This window comes from Glycine max, chromosome 12, assembly GCF_000004515.6.
Source record: "Glycine max cultivar Williams 82 chromosome 12, Glycine_max_v4.0, whole genome shotgun sequence".
Classification (NCBI taxonomy): domain Eukaryota; kingdom Viridiplantae; phylum Streptophyta; class Magnoliopsida; order Fabales; family Fabaceae; genus Glycine; species Glycine max.
The window spans coordinates 20,560,941-20,581,529 of record NC_038248.2 but is presented as its reverse complement, the minus strand read 5'-3'; the positions used below and the strand labels follow the sequence as shown (position 1 = coordinate 20,581,529).

At 32.8% G+C, this 20,589-nt stretch overlaps 2 protein-coding genes across 3 annotated transcripts in view; both read left to right on the top strand.

Annotated features, from left to right (window-relative positions):
* Nucleotides 1-3,469: 3,469 nt before the first annotated feature.
* Nucleotides 3,470-8,154, top strand: LOC100809166 (uncharacterized protein YnbB). 2 transcript variants are annotated; one of them, XM_041007274.1, is made up of 12 exons: nucleotides 3,470-3,677; nucleotides 4,385-4,498; nucleotides 5,242-5,352; nucleotides 5,615-5,677; nucleotides 5,809-5,922; nucleotides 6,012-6,161; nucleotides 6,265-6,342; nucleotides 6,422-6,643; nucleotides 6,728-6,814; nucleotides 7,245-7,364; nucleotides 7,508-7,600; nucleotides 7,684-8,154. In XM_041007274.1, the coding sequence occupies exons 1-12, from the start codon at nucleotides 3,546-3,548 to the stop codon at nucleotides 7,741-7,743; spliced, it is 1,344 nt and encodes a 447-aa protein (XP_040863208.1). In that variant the 5' UTR covers nucleotides 3,470-3,545; the 3' UTR covers nucleotides 7,744-8,154. The 2 variants fall into 2 exon arrangements, with proteins under 2 accessions (XP_040863208.1, XP_040863209.1); XM_041007275.1 differs by lacking the exons at nucleotides 3,470-3,677; nucleotides 4,385-4,498; nucleotides 5,242-5,352 and adding an exon at nucleotides 5,362-5,523 and having other exon boundaries at nucleotides 5,625-5,677.
* Nucleotides 8,155-10,739: 2,585 nt separating this feature from the next.
* The window catches only part of LOC100808621 (transmembrane protein 184C), an 11,895-nt gene continuing 2,045 nt past the window's right edge, over nucleotides 10,740-20,589 (top strand). Inside the window, exons 1-3 of the mRNA XM_003540032.4 lie at nucleotides 10,740-10,940; nucleotides 12,871-13,168; nucleotides 13,299-13,421. Of these exons, the coding sequence (XP_003540080.1) occupies nucleotides 12,920-13,168; nucleotides 13,299-13,421 (372 nt within the window). The 5' untranslated portion in view covers nucleotides 10,740-10,940; nucleotides 12,871-12,919. The remainder of the gene's footprint in view (nucleotides 10,941-12,870; nucleotides 13,169-13,298; nucleotides 13,422-20,589) is intronic.

The window sequence follows — 20,589 nt, the reverse complement described above, 5'->3', positions numbered from 1 at the left end:
AGGGATGTATTTTTCCAGGGCACTTACCAGCCTCAACCTCACATAGCTCAAGAGCTCTGCTAAATTTTCCTAATGAAAATCTCACAGTCAAACAGATCCAACAATTCTTGGGAATGGTAAATTATATCAGAGATTTTATCCCAGAGCAGCCCAATATACCAATTCATTATCCAAACTTTTGAAGAAAAACTCTTCTCCATGGTCAGAAGAACATACAATAGCAGTCAAGGAACTCAAGAAGATTGCCCAAAATCCTCCAGCCTTGAAGATTCCTGGAACAGGCCAGAGGATATTACATACTGATGCAAGTGATCATTATTGGGGAGTTATCATGATAGAACAAGAAGGAGAGAGGAATTATTATTGTGGCTGTGCCAGTGGACAATTCAAGGAAGTTGAGAAACACTATCACACTACATTCAAAGAGGCCTTAGCGGTAAAAAATGGAATCAAGAAATTTGATTTTCATTTGAGAGGACACCAGTTTTAGGTTCACATGGACAATTCATCATTTCCAAAAATTTTGGAATTTAAAAACAAGATGCCACCATATCCTCAAATTTTAAGGCTCGAGGATTGGTTCTCCAGGTATGATTTTTCTGTGAAACACATAAAAGGGAAGAATAATTTGATTCCTGATTTCTTATCCACACCAAACAACAAAACCGTTAAGGTGATAACTTCCACTCATTCATTCCCACTGATATTCATGGAAAAACCATTATCTAAAACAACCAAAACTATTAAGGTTTTCCCTCCAGGATTGATCACTCATACTACTGCACAGATCCTTGAATATGCTAGGTCTCATTACTTCCAGCATGAAACCATGAGATTCAAATACACTCCAGCACAAATATTTAACCTTGAGATACCCTTTGGAGGTATATTTGAATTGTTCTGTGAGATTGGGTGGGATTTGTGTAAACCAACCATATGGGTCATTTGGTGTAATACAGTACAATATTCAATCCACATCGCCATAAAACCTTTGATGACATACAACATGTTGGCAGATCCCTACAAAGATGAATATCTTTTAAGGACAATGTTAGAGTGGTTTTCTCCTTTAGCATGGTGGCGTATGAAGCTGAAACAAATTCTAGACATTGAGAGACAAAGAGGAGTCTCAGAAGATCACATAGGAAAATTAGTTTCTATTGTGATTATTCACCATTCCTACTTCATGGAGCATAGACAACTCTGGTCTAGAAACGAAACTCAAATTTGGGGAACTCTTGAAGCATATCCCTTGGAAGAAAGTTATCGCAACCCGCTGGCAAGACATCTTTGTGAAGTCAACAATTACTCATACAGACCTGTAGATCCAAATCTACCAAGTTTATCTCAAAGGCCAAGGGATAGTTATCCTACTGACAGGATAATACCCCAGAATACTGATGATGATCAAATTCGAACAGAGATTTATGTTCCAGAACCTGAGTTTCAAAAGGTGGAAGATTTGGTTGATGACCATTCTGCATTAGAACAAGACTGGGAAGACTACAATGCTCAATTGATGGAAGAATTGCTACACAAAAAGAGATATCCTTATCACCACCTAGTGTACGAAAGTCTCACTAGATCAGAGGTACAGCATTACAACTTGTCATTATCCACCACCAAGTCAAACTAGTGACTGCTGAAGGAAACGTGTATATGGGTTTGATAAAGAGAGTAACCTTCAGGATAAGGATGACCGTAATCATATCCTTGTCGTTGTGTGTCATGTGTCAGTCGTTTAGAAGTTGCCTTATCTTAAGTCTACTCAGCCTTATCTTATCTTATTTGTAATAAAGTAGATTCTATGTTATCCGTTGTTGTAATAATCTTATCCTTCCCCGGATGAAACTTTGTAGGTTATTCCTATATAAAGAGGATGAGTCTGTTTGTTGAGGCACACTGAATCGAATAATACTCCCTTCTTACTAAAATGACTCTCTTCTAAATTCCTCCTTCTCTGAAACTCTGAGTTAGATAATGATTATCATTTAAAACTCTCACTAGCTAGTATGCTCTACACTCGCCTCTTTGGAGGATCTTGTGTATCAGAACGCCGAATATTGATATCAATTGGTGGCTCTATGGTCTGTAGATATCTTGCATCAAAGTTATCCAGAAATCTTAATGCCTTGGGTATGGCTCCACAGCCTAATGGATACACGGAGATAATAGATATATATAAATTGTCAAGGAGGCAATCCAACTGAATAGCATTTTTTTAATAATGATTATAATATTGTTTAATAATATACTATGAAAAGTAATTGATCAATTTATTTTATTCCTTTTTAGTATATCTTTTTTAGAAATATATATTAAGCTATATCAGTTTTATAGAGCAAGGGAAACATATGTTTTTCATCATGTAATTAAAAAAGTAAAGAATAAAATATAAACAAATAAAATTTGTAAATCATATTTAAACATTAATTGATTAAAATCTGTTCAAATGTGAAGTTTCAATAAAAACATTCATTTGGAATAAGATTTTAGTTCAAATCAATTTTTTTCTTTATTTATTCAATTAAAGAAGATTCTTATATTTTAAATTAACTTATCTAATTAAAGTTTAAATTTCTTCGATTAACAATATATAAATTTATTAATATAAAATAAAATTCATGGGATACATTTTTTTATGAAATATGAAGTTTTATAAAACAAAAAAATTTATATATATGTATAGTGTATTTTCATATATATATATATATATATATATATATATATATATATATATATATATATATATATATATGAAAATACACTATACATCATATTAACTTTTGGTGAGATTCTTATAACATTTTACTATATATTAATATAGTTAACTATTGTACGTGTGTGTATATATACTAATATATTTTTTATTAATTAAAATATAATAGACAAATACATTAAAAGTTATAATATATAAAAATTTATAAATTATAAAAAATAATATCCATGTAGGACATGGACCATTAAGCTAATTTAGTAAAAAAAAACAACAACTATGAACTGTTAATATAAAATAAGCTAAATAATTATAATAATAACAAGTATAATACCATAGATTTTTTTATGAAATACTATTTCAAACGTAACATGTAATCTAATATAATAAACTAAATAAAAATATTATATGATACAACAAAGCTTAAAAATTATAGTAATAAAAAATATAATCTACTAACTAATATTAATAACAAAAACTAAATTAAACATATTAATAAGATAATAAGATAAATGATAAAATAATGTATGAAACATATAATAATAAGATATTACTAAACAATACCATGTTATATAATACAAATTATGTGTATATGAAAATCTAATATATAAACCTTAGTAAAAATATTTTAGACTTATTATCATGCAAAGATTTTAAAGCATAACTCATTTTAAGATGAATATGTAAATTTTAATTATCGATTTAATTTTATCATGTTGATTATATATATATATATATATATATATATATGTAGTGTCCACGATTACAAATACTCAAATATCACTACTAAAAAATTTACATGTTTTTTCTTTCTAGTATCTAAGGAAGAATGTGCATTGTAAGCAACTTCATTTCTGCTTATCCTATTCGAGCTTCCACTCCAATTGTTACCTCTCCACTTTCCATTCCTCTCAATGTTATCAACGCTCATCAAGCCATTGCCAACCCCTTTGTGCCAGAGGTACTGTGCAGCGAAACCCACACAACCTTATTTTCTCGAAATTGTTAAAAGAAAAATTAACTTTCTGAAACCCAGAACCATATTTTGTCACTGCATCATTCGGTTGCTTGGAAAGCATTAGAAACTGTAAAACCACGGGAAAAAATCCTCTTTTTTATTTATTTTTAAGAGCTAGAAAAGATTATATTTTTGTTTCTTTTTGTTTGCTGTTAGTTTGAAATATATGAATTGATTATATGTGGTTGGTCTTTGTGGGACTAAGAAAATGTTTGGAGGAAGGAGAAAATCAAGTCAGGGTCTGTTTTTGGTTGAATTTCTTTCTTTGTTTCATTTCAGATTTTGGCTTTGGGGGTTTACTTTATGTGTTGAGGATGTGAAAGAAATGAAGAATAAAAGTTAAATGCTAGTCCTGCAGGATTGTGATTTTCACTGGTCTGTGAGAGTGTAAAAGAATGTTTCAGCTGAATGTGCAAAACTGCTTCGATCAGTTGAAATGCACCTTTGAATTTGTATTTTTGTTTTTATAATACAAAGGGCATGCAGCATATGATTTGATTTGTTTGGATAGTGTTGGGGAGCATTATTATTATTTGTTTTTTTTTTTTTGGAAAAATAATTCTGATGTGGAAGTGGGTGTCTGATTCACATGTGGAAAATTCTTATGGATTGGGAAAGAATAGTGATCATTTCCTTTTCTCACAGTGCAGGTTGTGAAAGCAGTGGATGCCTTGCATTCAGAGTTCCGGGCTGTGGATAATTTGGTTGCGTGCAATACCACCCGTGTCCTTAAAGCTTTCCAGAATGCTCGAGTTGGATCTCATGTAAGCATGCCCTTTGATTTAGATAACCTGTCTGCAAATGTACTTTGATATTTTTGGATTAATAATCATTTGATATGATACTCTTGAATTTAAAGCTAATATATTTGTTAACTGTTTTGATTGTAGTTGTTAGAGATGTCTTTTACACCATTGGGCATATCTTGATGCCTTTATATATTTTGACCAAAAATATAGCTAATATAGGAACCCAAAAACTTTGGAATCGATTAGGGATAACCTAAGGCTGCCCAATAAAATTTGAGCAGAAAGTATGCATGTACATCCAATAGCTACCTTTAGGGTACTCTTAAAAAAATTTCAGGTACTGAGTTGACATACAATCATAATTATTGAAAAATAATCCCTGAGATGCAGAAAAATGGTAGTTTTTTACACTGACATGTGGCAAAGAACTGGGAAATAAAAGAATCTCCTTCCCCTGAAACCAGAAAAAAGATATTTCAAAAGTGAAAGATTAATGTGCAAATTCATCATCTCATTAGTTTATTTTTGTTTTTTGGTACTCTATGCTAAATTTAATTGCTGGGAGCTCACATGTGTGTTACCATGGTTGGTCACTGATGTCTTTGTTTTACGTAAATTGCCATTTTGTCTGTGAACCTTGGTAGTTGGTAGTTAATACAATCAGGAAGTCAAGCTTTTTCATTACAATATCTGCAGAATTAGTTATTCTAAATTCTAATGGGTTGCTAATAAGCATATTGTTAATTTGCTATCGTCAGCACTTTGGTGGTTCCACTGGTTATGGTCATGATGAAGCTGGGGGCCGTGGAGCTCTTGACCAGGCTTTTGCCGAAATTTTTGGGGCTGAGTCAGCTATTGTTCGTTCACAGGTTCGTGGTTTTCCATTTGTTCTTTTTATACTAAGTTTTTACTGAAGATGAGCCTTGGTTCAACAGTAGCTATTTTCTCATATCTGGATATCGTGGGTTCATATCCTAGAAACATCTTCATTGCTTGTGGGATCAAAATTGCATGCATCTACCCTCCCTGCACCCCACTAGGTGGGAGCCTTGTGCTCTAGACCACCTTTTTTTGCTTAGTTCTTACTGAAGTTGACAATATAGAGGTTATAATATTCTCATCTGTCAACAGTTCTTCTCAGGTACTCATGCTATCACATGTGCTTTATTTGCTCTCCTGAGGCCAGGGGATGAGGTAACACATTGTTTTTGAAATTCTCTGCTTTTCATTATTTGCTAACGATTTACCTTTATAGTCAATAGTTATAGAATATTTTTCTGTTGAATTTATAACTGGAATAAGGTTTAAACTAATATTGCTGTCAGCTTTTGGCTGTTGCTGGTGCTCCCTATGACACGCTCGAGGAAGTATTAGGGAAAAGGGACTCTGGTGGACTGGGTTCCCTCCAAGATTTTGGGGTGAAGTACCGAGAAGTGCCAGTATGCTTCTACTAAGTAATACTATTTTTTCTGGTTGTATACTGTAGTTCATTAGTCTGGTTTCCGACACTTGAATTTTTTCCCTCTAGCTTGCCGAGGATGGTGGACTTGACTGGAATGCACTCATGAGTTCTGTCAAACCCAAAACAAAATGTGCACTCATACAGCGGTCTTGTGGTTATTCATGGCGTCAGAGTTTGAGTGTTAATGACATAGGAAGGGCAATAAAAATAATCAAGGTGAGGTTCTTAACAAGGTAGAGATGATACCTTAGCAGTTTTCTCCTGTAACCTTTATGTTTATGGCATTTTTGCTCTATGATGTGCTCAAATATGTGTACAGAAGCAAAATCCCAGCTGCTCAGTTATGGTGGACAATTGCTATGGCGAATTTGTTGAAAGCATTGAGCCTCCCATGGTGGTATGTGGTAACAAGACACACTTGTGTTTGCTGCTTTATTCCAAGAATGTGTAGCATCACATTGTAAATTGGTGGGCAGGGTGCAGATTTGATTGCGGGCAGTTTGATCAAGAATCCAGGCGGAACAATTGCACCGTGTGGTGGATACATTGCTGGGAAGCAAAAATGTGTTGACGCAGCTGCAGCCCGTCTTTCTGCACCAGGACTTGGTGTGGATTGTGGTTCGACCCCTGGTGATATCATGCGAGCCTTTTTCCAGGGATTGTTTCTTTCACCTCAAATGGTTGGAGAAGCAATCAAGGTACAAGATTCTTCATTTTTATGGGAGAGAATGTGCTTTTGATGCTTGTATCTTGTAGTGAGACAATTATGTATTCTATGTAAGGGATCCTTCCTGATTGCTGAAGTTTTGGCATCTAAAGGCTATAAAGTGCAGCCACTCCCCCGAGTCCCCCGTTCTGATACGGTTCAGGTTTTCTTACTGGATCCTTCCTGTTTTCATTCTAAATAAAATATGTTGTCTGCTTTACTAGCAAAAGTGTGTTGCTGGTAGAAAAACTGTTGTTGAATTAGACAATTGGTTAGGTTTTGTTTGCATAAACTTTTCAATGAGTAGTTGTAGGATAAGAAAATGAGAATGTAAAATGAATCCAACTTCGCCCATAAGTTAAAATAAACTTATACCCCTCCTTAACTTCTGCTGAAGTTAAATGAAGAAACTTCTAAAAACATGGTGCGAATTAACTTATGGGAGAAGTTAAATTCATTTGACTTTCTCATTTTCTTCTCATATAACTACTTATCGGTAGTTTATCCAAGCAGGATTTGAGTCATTTAGGAATCTATTTCTACATATAAGATGATAAAAGATGAAAAATAAAGTTTATCTTCAATGCCAATAGGCCGTCCAGCTTGGAAGCCGTGAGCATCTCCTTGCTTTCTGTGAGGCTGTTCAGAGAAGCTCTCCAGTAGGTTCATATACCAAACCAGTTGCAGGTGCCACTCCAGGATATGCATCAGAGGTTTGCTCAGATTTCTCTATGCAATCTACTTTCAAATTTGTTACATTTTGCCAGTTTTGTTTTGAACCTTTTAGGATTTTTGTTGGTCGTTACTTTGCTCTCCTAATAGATATTATTAATAACTCTTCTCATGTCAATCTCAGGTGATCTTTGCTGATGGAACCTTCATTGATGGGAGTACAAGTGAGCTTTCATGCGATGGACCTCTTAGAGAGCCATTTGCTGTATTTTGTCAGGTATGGTCCTTTGTATCATGCAATACTACCTATGATTGCTCTGACACTCTCATTTATGTCTTAACTTGATTTTCCAAATGCAGGGTGGCACCCATTGGACTCAATGGGGACTAGTCCTAGGAGAAGTTTTGAAATCATTATGATGGAATATAATTTTCAATCCGAAGTTTATGCAAAATATCAGTATGCAACCTTCAGAGGATGACATGATTCAGATTGGTACAAATATAATGATACGCTATAGGAATTATTTGTGGAAGGGAACACCAACTAAAACTTATTTTTGGAATTGTGTTCCGGCGCATGCAGGTTCTGATATAGTATATAATTTTTATTTTTTATTTTTATCTCACTGGTAGAATTGCTAGCTTGTGTTTTTAGCTGATCACACCATTTCTTCTGTTTGAACTTGAAGCAAACTTCTTGGGATGTTGATACTTTGTAGCTTGTACTTGTCTTATCTATTTAAATCTGGGCCAAGTTGTAGAAGTTCAGTATAATATTTTTTCATATTTGCATGTGTAATCATTAGTAATTCAATCTTTTTTTTTTCATAATGTCCTATAGAGCTGGATTGTTGTTTTTTTGCCATTTTTTCCCTAAAAAAAGTACTCATTTATTTTCTTGGTAAATTGTATCTTCCTCAAATAGATACTTAAGCCACCCCATTCCACTAAATTCACTCCTTTTTTTTTTTGAGAAATCCTGCACACATGTTTGAAAAGACTAAAATACCTTACCACTTCCCTCAAAATAATCACAGTCCTAACAGCTGCAATGACATCTCCCTCAGAAGCATAATTGCATCGCGACAGCTCCTTCACCCGTGACAGCAACCACCTTGTCTTTTACATCATGCCACCTCCTTCACCCACCTACGATGGCAGCAACCTTCTCCTCCACATGCCACCACCTTCTCCTTTCTTCCTTTGCACATCAGGTTTCTAGTGTGGGGAGGATTATCTGTTGTAGAACAATTTCATAATAGTCATTCCAGAATAATATTTTGAAAGTGAATTTTTGACTTATAAAATGACCATCTTGGAATAGCTTTGTACCCTACTGAGAGGTAATTTTTACTTTCGAGAATAACTTTTCTAGAATAATTTTGAAGCATTTATTTTTTTTTAAAACAATGGTTATTTGAGAAGGTAAAAATTAACATCTAGAATGATGATTTTGAAATAAAAATAAGTACTTAAAATTATTTCAAAAGATAAAAATTATCTTTTAGAATAATTGCTTTAAACTAAGGACTTCCGAGTAAAAGAACTACTTTTGTCCATACACATAAAATAAGAAAATAAGAGCCGATTAAAGGGGACGGATTGAAATGCCTATTCTTTATTATAAAATAATTTTTTGGAGATCGCGAGGTCCACGTTTCTCAAGACTCAAGAGCGTGCCAGCTCACGTGACTCACATGGTTCCTTACATTGGGACCTGACAATATATGAATAAAATGCTAATAAAAATACAGGGTAACGTATACAAATATTTGAAAGACACAATGTAACTTGAATTTTTAAACAGCTATCCTTAGATTAGTTTGAGAAATTGTTATTGCGTAAATGTGTAAATGGATCTTCGTACTCTACTTTTCTTTTTCACAGCATCTAGGTACTCTACTTGTTGTTCGTAAAAGCATAAAAGTTATTTTCTTTTTGTACGGTAAGCATAAAAGTTTTTAAGTGATGAATTTCTCAAAATTATCTAAGAGAAGAAGGATTATATACTAAAAAATGTTACCCAATCATTTAATCACATTTAATTATACATAATAAATTTATTAATTTTTAAAATAATTATTTTAAAATAATTCAAATAATAATTTATAATTAAATAATAATATAAATTTTTTATAATATTAATACATAAACATTAAACTCATTACTTAAAACATACATGCAATAATTAGGTTCATTAAAGTTTTGCAAAACATCAATTTATATTCTATCTGCTAGACTATGTGACTATTTAATTTAAAATTCGATAATCAAATTTTTTAGACACGTATTTCAAGAATTCGGTCAGTTTTATCAAAATTAATTTAAACTTAAATATTTTTTTATTCTTTATAATATATTATTATTTTCATTTTTATTCTCTTAAGATTTTATTTATATTCTATTACTTTTTTTTAGTTTAGTCTGTGATATCAAGAGGCGACACAAAATTTGAATATTATTTCTTAAAAATAGTAGACACTAAAATAAAATAAAATCAATAGTATAAAACGAATTTATAAAAAGAATTAACAATTATAAACTAAATATAGAGGGAAACTAAAATGGAAAGAAGATCACCTAATAGAAACATAAACAGAAATTTTTTTAAGATGATCAATACAACAAAACGCTTATATTATAATGACCTTAATGATATTGATCCTATGATCAATAACTAATAGAATAAATTAGACTCGTTATTCTGTATTTAGATTTAGGACTTAGTATACTTCTACTTCCTCCATTACTTCGCACTCCGTAAGTCTCTTGATATTTTAGGCAAAGGTCTTAAAAAAAGCCCTTTGTTTCTTCCACCCCTCTCTTCATCCCTAATCTTCAACTCCAAATTCATGTAACAGACATTAAATTTGTGTTTGTGGTGTTTTTTATGTTAATAGTCAGTCACACTAGCCAGTCAAATTCAACTCCAGGGTGCATGTGTAATAGAATGGTAAAAGTAAGGAGATTTTGTGTATGAGTTCAGCAAGGAAGAGAGATGAGTGTAATAAATCTAAATATATAGATGAGAATCGTGTACTTACTTTTCCTTTTGATAATTTTAGACCATTTGTTCGTTAATTAACATTATAAACTACACTATTATCATATTTTAATTAGATACTATTTAAAGAACCACTTCACTACAAATAAAATCTAATTTCAAATTAGCTGTACACTTTCATTTCTTATTTAATCTTTATCATCTTTCTTTTTTTATTTTATTCTTAAAAAAACAAATTGTCAGGACGACACGTGCAATGTCTGATTAGTGACGAATTAATATTATGAGAAGTTTGTACATTCAAATGTCGATTTATATCATAATGTTGACGAATTTTAATTATAATATAATTTATATATTTAAAAATATAAAATAAATATTTATACTGTGTATTAAAACACTAGTATTTGGACCACTCGTATATTCCAGAAAATTGATGAGGACTTTGACTTCAGTACAAGATGTTGTCTTTGTGTTCTCCAACTACAATCTAATGAACCCAACCACCTACGGCACACGGAAAGAATTTCGTTGTAGTGTTCATTACACCCAACAACCAAGTGCAGCAATCACCAAAAAAGAAGAAGGCAAATCAAAGTTTTGAACCTTGGTAACACCGCCATTCCTTCTTGTATTTTCAAACTTATTATTCTAGTGAATCATTGTAATTATACTCCTGTGAAATGATATGCATAGTCATGTCTAAAGAAATTGTTGATGATGCCACTTTATCTATTTTGCTTCTTTGACATATAAACTATACATGTTTTTTTGTTCAGTTCATTCATCATCTCTATAAATCTAGATTCAGTGCTTCAGTTTTGGTTGCTCGAGGTGCAGAACAAAAGGGTATTTAAGATTTAGTGTTTGTGATGTTTTTTATGTTAATAGTCAGTCACACTAGCCAGCCAAAGTCCGTTTTTTTTTTTAAAAGTATTTGTTGAGATTCCAGGGAAACATACTTGTGTTCGCTAGAACTGCTGTTATCCTCGGTTCTCTGAGAGTCAAGGGTGAGTTCTATACTCCAGAATGTGTCTATTTAAAAGGGTTTGTGCTAATTGATGGAGGAGTTTAGATAACTAATTCCATAACAGAAGTAACAGAATATTGGGGTTCAATGGAGATTAATGAGGCTGATTTTGGAGTAAATGTGGTCCTAAATGAGTGATCTGGGTTGGCCCACAGTGTAGTGACCGAGATAATGGCATAAGTTCAAGAGGAGCTAAGCAAGGATCAGTCAGGACAGTCCACAACCCTTGAGCATTGAGCTTGAAAGGCGAAGGTTGTCTGCCTTGTCTTGTCCAAGGTGTGGTTCAGTCGGGATAGTCCAAAGTCCCATAGGATCACAACTTAGATCTTTACCTTTATCAAGAGACAAGCATTTTATCTTGTGATTTTGTGTTGGCTGCTAGAATTCACCTCTCATTGTGATGTGAGAAATTTGATGGAGACAGAGTAAGGCCTGGTCATGAAAAGAAGAATCTGAGTGGCAGAGAAGACCATTTGGTGAGTGGTAAAAAAGACCATTTGGTGGGGTTAAATCAATCTTAAACTGTTGGGAGAGATAGGTGGGGGGAAAAAATTAGAGGGTACAGCAGACTTTCTGTGGAGAAGTATGCAAGTGTGGGAATTCCATGAAGTGATCAACAGATTGACATGATGCAACTAGCTTTGGCTGGTTTTCATTTGCACAAGAATATTTCTTTAACTGTAGAAATGTGCATTTCAAATTCAAATAGATCCTAGATTTTATCCATTTTGCAACCACATTTATGGCTGCAATATTGCAGTTTTTGAGGTCTATGCAACTACATTGCGGATGCAATTATAGATGTATTTGTCTGCAATTTCCCATAATTTTGATAATTACAACATGACTGCAACTGTGATGGTGGCAGCCACGATTGAAAAGAATGATGGATCATAAGCAGGACCATTTCTTAATAAGATGTTATGTATAGTTAACAAAAAAAAAAAGGGAGTAATAATTTATTATAGAATAAGGGATGCACTTGAAAATATGTAAGCATTTGTCTGGAGGACTATTGTACTTTGGTGATTAAAAAAAGTTCTGATATAAGGAACTATAAAACGTTTGCCTTTGCTACTTCCTCTCTCATGGTTAAGTCATATGTAAAAATTAAATCAACTGATTCACCTCCAGCCTTCTCAAATTGGGAGGAAGCTCCTATTGTAAATCCTATGTCTATTCCTCTCAAAATAAATCCTATGTCTATTGGGATTGTATTCTTATTTTAACAAGTCTTCAACATTACCTGTTCAAATTAACTAAAGGTGTGCATGCCTGATTGCCAGACCAATTTTTAAAATGGAAGAAAAATAAATAAATTAGAATTAAAATCAGGTTGAAGAAATGCTAGATCTAATGAAAGCTAATTATTTTGTTCAGGCTAAGTGTTAAAAGTCAATAAACCTTTGTTAGAAAGGTAATGTATTGGAGTGTAGTCCTATGTGCTACATTTCAAGATATTATTATCTTCAGATGAGTTCCCTCAACCACTTTAGTCATCCTTCTGCAGGTTCAATATCTAGAGTCCCTGCAAGCTCAACACATCAGAGATAATCAAAATGCATCCTGCGCAGATCGTTTTGTATGGATCAACTTTATGTGTCATGATAACAGTGCACTTCTCCATGAAGCTACTCGCTGAACATGTTTTGAACTGGAAGAAACCAAAGGAGCAAAAGGCCATAGTAATTATAATCCTTATGGCCCCATTGTACGCTGTGGACTCCTATGTTGGTTTGATAAATTTCTTTGGAAGTGAAGCATTTTTCACATTCTTGGACTCAATTAAAGAGTGCTATGAAGCTCTGGTAAGATTTTGTACCTGGAAATGTTATTATGACCTTGTGGGAAACTATTACTAGTACTTTCAGTTTAATAATTTAATGTACTATAATCCACAACTTACTCAATGTCTTGCCCTCAATGTCTTGCCTACAGGTGATTGCTAAGTTTTTGGGCTTGATGTACAATTATCTAAACATCTCCTTAAGTAAGAACATAGTGCCGGATGAAATCAAGGGAAGAGAAATTCATCATTCATTCCCAATGACTCTTTTTCAGGTGGTTGATACTCATAAACTGTTTTCGTAATGTTCTGATTAATAATGTTTTCTGCATGTCTTCCGCATGATTATGTTTGCAGAAATGATGCATCACATAACTGAAGATTTTTTACTTTTTGGAGTTGTAGATGTGTGGTCTCTTGGACCATTTACCATGAAAAGGGGGTGCTTTATTTGTTGGATCAAGTGACCTCGGAATAATTAACAAGGGGGGTTAAATTAATTATTAACGTGTATTGACTAATTAAAAAATTTAACCTTCTTAATGTTACTAGATTCAATTAGGTTTTTACTACTAAGTTAAGAAAGTAAGAATAGAACTAGAAACTTAACCAAAAATAAAAGCGGTAATTAAAAGTACACAACAAAAATTAAAGAGTGTAGGGACGAAGAAGACAAACACAAGATTTATACTTGTTCGACCACAAACCGTGCCTACATCCAAGTACCCTACGGTTCTTGAGATTTCTTTCAACCTTGTAAAATCCTTTACAAGCCAAAGATCCACAAGGGATGTACCTTCCCTTGTTCTCTTTGAATAACCAAGTGGATGTACCCTCCACTTGAACTGATCCACAAGAGATGTACTTTCTCTTGTTCTCAGTATAACAATCCCTAAGTAGATGTACCCTCTAGTATCACAAAGGATGTACCCTCCAATGTGTTGGGACAAAGAATTCTCATGCGGTTAGTCATTTGAATCTTTGTAAGGAGAAACAAAAAATATCTCAGGCGGTTAGTCCTTTGAGATCTTTTGTTTAAGGGGAAGAAAAGAATCAAAAGAATTCTCAGGCGGTTAGTCCTTTGAATTCTCTTGGAAGAGAGAAGAGAGACACAAAAGAATTCAGGCGATTAGTCCTTCTATTTTTTTGACAAAGGGAGAAGTGAATGAAGAAGAATAGCACAAATTTTTTATCAAAGAACTTTTCTTGAAAGAGAAAGGATTGAACAAAATTTTTTAGATAAATGAAGAGAAATGAATTAGAAAGTTATGTAAAAAACTTGTTATGAAACTTGTTGAAAGATTGTTAAAGGTGTTTTTAAAATTCATGTCATGATCACATATTTATAATCTCTTGATGACTCAAGTTAAAGTTTGTGACTCTTGACAATTTCTTTAAAACTAGTCACCCTTCAAAAAATTGTGACTCTTTTGAAAACTAGTCACTTAAAAAGTTGTGACTTTTGAAAAAATCTTCAGAAACAAGTCACTTGAAGAATTGTGACTTTTGGAAATTTATTTTTCGAAATCAGTCACTGGTAATCGTTTACACATCAACAGATGTGACTCTTCATGTTTAAATTTTAAAAATCAAAATGTTTAGAACTCTGGTAATCGATTACAAGTATTGTGTAATCAATTACACAAGTTTAAAATGATTTAAATTGTTTTATCACTAGTTGTGACTCTTGAAATTTGAAATCTAACGTTTTAAAATATTGGTAATCGATTACATGCTCATGGTAATCTTTGTAAATCAGTTTTGAAAAATAATGTTGGCGACTGGTAATCGATTACTACCTTCTGGTAATCGATTACCAGAGAGTAAAATTCTTTGGTAATGATTTTGTGAAAACTTCTTGTGCTACTCAATGTTTTGGAAAACTTTTTTAGTACTTATCTTGATTGAGTCTTCTCTTGATTCTTGAATCTTGAATCTTGAAACTTGAAACTTTTTCTTGATTATTCTTGAATCTTGATTCTTGAAACTTGAATCTTGAATCTTTGGAATTTACTTAACTCTTGATTCTTTGGCATCATCAAAATAACTTTGGAAGGCATTGCTTCCACAATCTTCCCCTTTTTGATGATGACAATCCTAAAACCAAGAGAGTACATACAAATTTTGTTCTACCGTTCACTCATCCCTTTCTTCCCCTTTCTTTTTGAATTTATGTTTAATTTCAAAGTTTTGAAAAAAATAATATCTTGATTTCTTAAAATATCCATTTTTCTCCCCCCCCCCCCTCTTTGGCAACATCAAAAAGGCCAAAGTGCGTAAAACATACATAATTTAAAACATACACAAAGCATACTTTGTAAAACAAACATAAAAGATTATAAACCATACATAAAGCATATGTATTAAACAAGTCATAAGTCAATATAACATACAACAAATTATTTGTTTAAGTCACTGACATCTAGAAGTCCTAATTTTCTTCTAATGGAGTAGAAGGAATCCTTGGGTAGTGGTTTTGTGAAAATATCTGCAAGTTGATTTTTGGTATCTACAAATTCTAGAACACAATCATCTTTTAGGACATGATCTCTAAGAAAATGATGTCTAATTTCTATGTGTTTGGTTCTAGAGTGGAGAACTAGGTTCTTAGATATATTTATGGCACTTGTGTTGTCACATTTTATGGGGATATGGTCTAATACAATCTCATAATCAAATAGTTGTTGTTTCATCCACAAAATCTGTGCACAACAACTACCAATAGAGGTGTATTCTGCTTCGGTTATGGATAATGCTACACTATTTTGCTTCTTGTTGTGCCAAGAAACAAAAGCAGATCCTATAAATTGACACGTGCCACTAGTGCTCTTCCTATCTGTTTTAGATCCTGCAAAATCTGAATCTAAGTATCCTACTAAATTGCATAAAGAATTTTTTGGGTACCATAATCCTAAGTTAACTGTTCCTAAGAGATATCTTATGATTCTTTTTACTGCAGATAAATGTGAAAACTTTGGATTTGACCGAAATCTTACACACATGCACACACTAAACATAATATCTGGTCTTACTTGTAGATAAGTAAAGTAGAGATCCAATCATACCTCTATATTTCTTTTCATCAACGGATTGACCGGACTCATCTTTGTCAAGGTAGGAACCAGTGCTCATAGGAGTAGCCCAAGTGTTTTGAGTTCTCCATTCCGAATCTCTTGATGAGTTCTTAACAATATTTTGCTTGGTTGACAAAGATCCCATCATTTGTTTGTTTGATTTCTAATCCAAGAAAGTAATTTAACTCACCCATCATGGACATCTCAAACTCACTTTGCATGTCAATAGAAAACTCCTTGCACAAAGATTCATTAGTAGATCCAAAGATTATATCATCAACATAAATTTGTACCAATAAGACTTCATTATCCTTCCTCTTTATGAATAAGGCGGTATCTACCTTTCCTCGAATGAAATTCTTTTCTAATAGGAATTTACTTAATCTTTCATACCAAGCCCTAGGTGCTTGTTTTAACCCATAAAGTGTTTTCTTTAACCTATAGACATGATCTAATTTTTGTGAGTCTTCAAACCCGGGAGGTTGTTCTACATATACTTCCTCTTGGATTAGACCATTTAAGAAGGCACTCTTGACACCCATTTGATATAGTTTAAAGTTCATAATAGATGCATAAGCTATAAGCATCCTAATGGCCTCTAATCTAGCTACGGGTGCAAAGGTTTCTTCATAGTCTATCCCTTCTTCTTGGTTGTATCCTTTTGCAACTAGTCTAGCTTTATTTCTAATTACTATACCATTTCCATCCAGTTTATTTCTAAATACCAACTTAGTTCCTATAATGGGGTAGTTATGTGATTTCTCAACTAGTTCCCAAACATTATTTCTCTCAAATTGATTTAACTCTTCTTGCATAGCAACTATCCGTTGATCATCTATTATGGCTTCTTTAAATTTTTTAGGTTCTATCATAGAAACAAATGTCATGTTATTGCATAAATCTTTAAGAGAGTGTCTAGTTGTTACCCCTTTTGAGATATCTCCGATGATATTATCAAGAGGGTGATTTCTTGAGGTTTTCCATTCTTTGGGAAGATAATCATTTTCTTGGGCTATGTCGTCTTGAACATCCTTGTTATCTTCATTTCTCTTCCTTTTTAGATTCCTTTCATGATTGTGCATATCTTTCAAAGAATCTGCAATATCATCAAGAAATTCCTTTTTCGGAGAAGTAATATTAGTTTCATCAAAAGTAACATGTATTGATTCCTCAATTGTCATGGTTCTTTTGTTGTATATCCTAAAAGCTTTGCTATGTAGGGAATAACCAAGGAAGATGCCCTCATCCGCCTTAGCATCAAATTTACCTAGGTTTTCTTTACCATTGTTTAGGACAAAACATTTACATCCAAAAATATGTAAAAGAGCAATGTTTGGTTTTCTATTGTTAAACAGTTCGTATGGGGTTTTCTTAAGAATGGGTCTTATTAAGGCTCTATTCATAATATAACATGCGGTGTTGACAGCTTCTGCCCAAAAATATTTTGGAAGTGTAGTGTCATTTAAAAGGGTTCTAGCAATTTCTTCTAAAGATCTATTTTTCCTTTCTACTACACCGTTTTGTTGGGGTGTCCTAGGTGCAGAAAAGTTATGTTCTATGACATGTTCATCACAAAATATTTCAAAATCATTATTTTCAAATTCACCTCCATGATCACTTCTAATTGAGATAATTTTGAGATTTTTCTTGTTTTAGATGACTTTGGCAAGTCTTCTAAATGCATGAAATGCATCATTTTTGTGAGTAAGAAATAAAGTCCAAATATATCTAGAATAATCATTAACAATTACTAAACCATAGTAACTACCACCAAAACTCATGACCCTAGAGGGTCCAAACAAATCCATATGCAATAATTGTAATGGTTGAGTGGTAGAGACAATATTTTTAGATTTAAATGATACTTTTGTTTGTTTACCTTTTTGGCATGCATCACATAACTTATCTTTTTCAAATTTTAATTTTGGTAAACCAACGACTAGGTCTTTTGAAATTAATCTATTTAGATGATCCATGTTAATGTGAGCAATTCTCTTATGTCATAACCATGGATCACTATCTTTACTTAGAAAGCATTTATCATTTTCAGATTTTTGTTTTAAACCAATCATATAAACATTATTTTCTCTCAAACCTATATGCTCAATATCTTTGTCATGCTCATGCTTGATAACACATTTTTCAGAATCAAAAGATACTTTATATCCTTTATCACATAATTGACTAACACTTAATAGACTATGCTTTAAACCTTCTACAAGTAACACATTTTCAATGGGAGTAGAGGAACTCGTACCTATTTTGCCGACTCCTATGATTTTTCCTTTGTTGTTGTCACCGTATGTAACATGTCCACTTTTATTGGGGGAAATGGTTGTAAACTTGGATACATCTCCCGTCATATGCTTGGAATATCCAATGTCGATGTACCACTTCTTCCTTACAGATTCTTCCTTGTCATTCTCATGAGATTTTGTCATGAGACATAAGTTGGCTTGGTCTTCCTCATAATCTTGAAATGATTTTAGATTTGACCTATTCCTCAAAATACTTTTGAAAAACATAGAATTTAAAGAGATCATTTATCTTGAAATTGTTAAACTTTCTACAAGAAACCTGCTCTGATACCACTTGTTAGATCAAGTGGCCTCGGAATAATTAAGAAGGGGGGTTGAATTAATTATTAACGTGTATTGACTAATTAAAAAATTTAACCTTCTTAATGTTACTAGATTCAATTAGGCTTTTACTACTAAGTTAAGAAAGTAAAGAACAGAAATAGAAACTTAACAAAAAATAAAAGCGGTAATTAAAAGTACACAGCGGAAATTAAAGAGTGTAAGGAAGAAGAAGACAAACACAAGATTTATATTGGTTCGGCCACAAACCATGCCTACATCCAGTCCCCAAGCAACCTGCGGTTCTTGAGATTTCTTTCAACCTTGTAAAATCCTTTACAAGCCAAAGATCTACAAGGAATGTACCCTCATTTGTTCTCTTTGAATAACCAAGTGGATGTAGCCTTCACTTGAACTGATCCACTAGAGATGTACCCTCTCTTGTTCTCAGTATAACAATCCCAAAGTAGATGTACCCTCTACTTGTACCACAAAGGATGTACCTTTCAATGTGTTGGGACAAAGAATTCTCAGGCGGTTAGTCCTTTGAATCTTTGTAAGGAGAAACAAAAAATATCTCAGGCGGTTAGTCCTTTGAGATCTTTTGTTTAAGGGGAAGGAAAGAATCAAAAGAATTCTCAGGCGGTTAGTCCTTTGAATTCTCTTGGAAGAGAGAAGAGAGACACAAAAGAATTCAGGCGGTTAGTCCTTCTATTCTTTTGACAAAGGGAGAAGTGAATGAAGAAGAATAGCACAAGTTTTTTTTATCAAAGAACTTTTCTTGAAAGAGAAAGGATTGAACAAAAAATTTTAGAAAGATGAAGAGAAATGAATTAAAAAGTTCTGTAAAAAACTTGTTATGAAACTTGTTGAAAGATTGTTAAAGGTGTTTTTAAAATTCATGTCATGGTCACATATTTATAATCTCTAGATGACTCAAGTTAAAGTTTGTGACTCTTGACAATTTCTTTAAAACTAGTCACCCTTTAAAAATTGTGACTCTTTTGAAAACTTGTCACTTAAAAAGTTGTGACTTTTGAAAAAATCTTCAGAAACAAGTCACTTGAAGAATTGTGACTTTTGAAAATTTATATTTCGAAATCAGTCACTGGTAATCGATTACCATCAAGGTGTAATCGATTACACATCAACAGATGCGACTCTTCATGTTTAAATTTTGAAAATCAAAACGTTTAGAACTCTGGTAATCGATTACACAAGTTTAAAATGATTTAAATTGTTTTATCACTAGTTGTGACTCTTGAAATTTGAAATCTAACGTTTTAAAACATTGGTAATCGATTACATGCTCATGATAATCGATTACAGCTTTGTAAATCAGTTTTAAAAAATAATGCTGGCTACTGGTAATCGATTATTACCTTCTGGTAATCGATTACTAGTGAGTAAAATTCTTTGGTAATGATTTTGTGAAAACTTCTTGTGCTACTCAATGTTTTGAAAAAAAAAATTAGGACTTATCTTGATTGAATCTTCTCTTGATTTTTGAATCTTGAGTCTTGAAATTTGATCTTGATTATTTTTAAATCTTGATTCTTGAAACTTGAATCTTGAATCTTTAGAATATGTTTAACTCTTGATTCTTTGGCATCATCAAAATAACCTTGAAAGACATTGCTTTCACATTATTCGTTAGTATATTATCCATTACTGATGTTATTTGTCATTCCACTATGATAAATGATGAGTCTGTATCGATTTAGAAAGATAGTGCATTCTTAAGGTCACCACTAATACTGAGATCCCACTTACACCAAATTTGATGTTTC

What these genes read in the sequence shown, in the direction of transcription:
- LOC100809166 (XM_041007274.1), top strand. Translation starts at nt 3,546, where the DNA reads ATGTGCATTGTAAGCAACTTCATTTCTGCTTATCCTATTCGAGCTTCC. An exon ending in CAGCTATTGTTCGTTCACAG is followed by an intron (nt 5,353 to 5,614) that starts GTTCGTGGTTTT and finishes ATCTGTCAACAG; the next exon opens with TTCTTCTCAGGTACTCATGC. An exon ending in TGGTTGGAGAAGCAATCAAG is followed by an intron (nt 6,644 to 6,727) that starts GTACAAGATTCT and finishes ATTCTATGTAAG; the next exon opens with GGATCCTTCCTGATTGCTGA.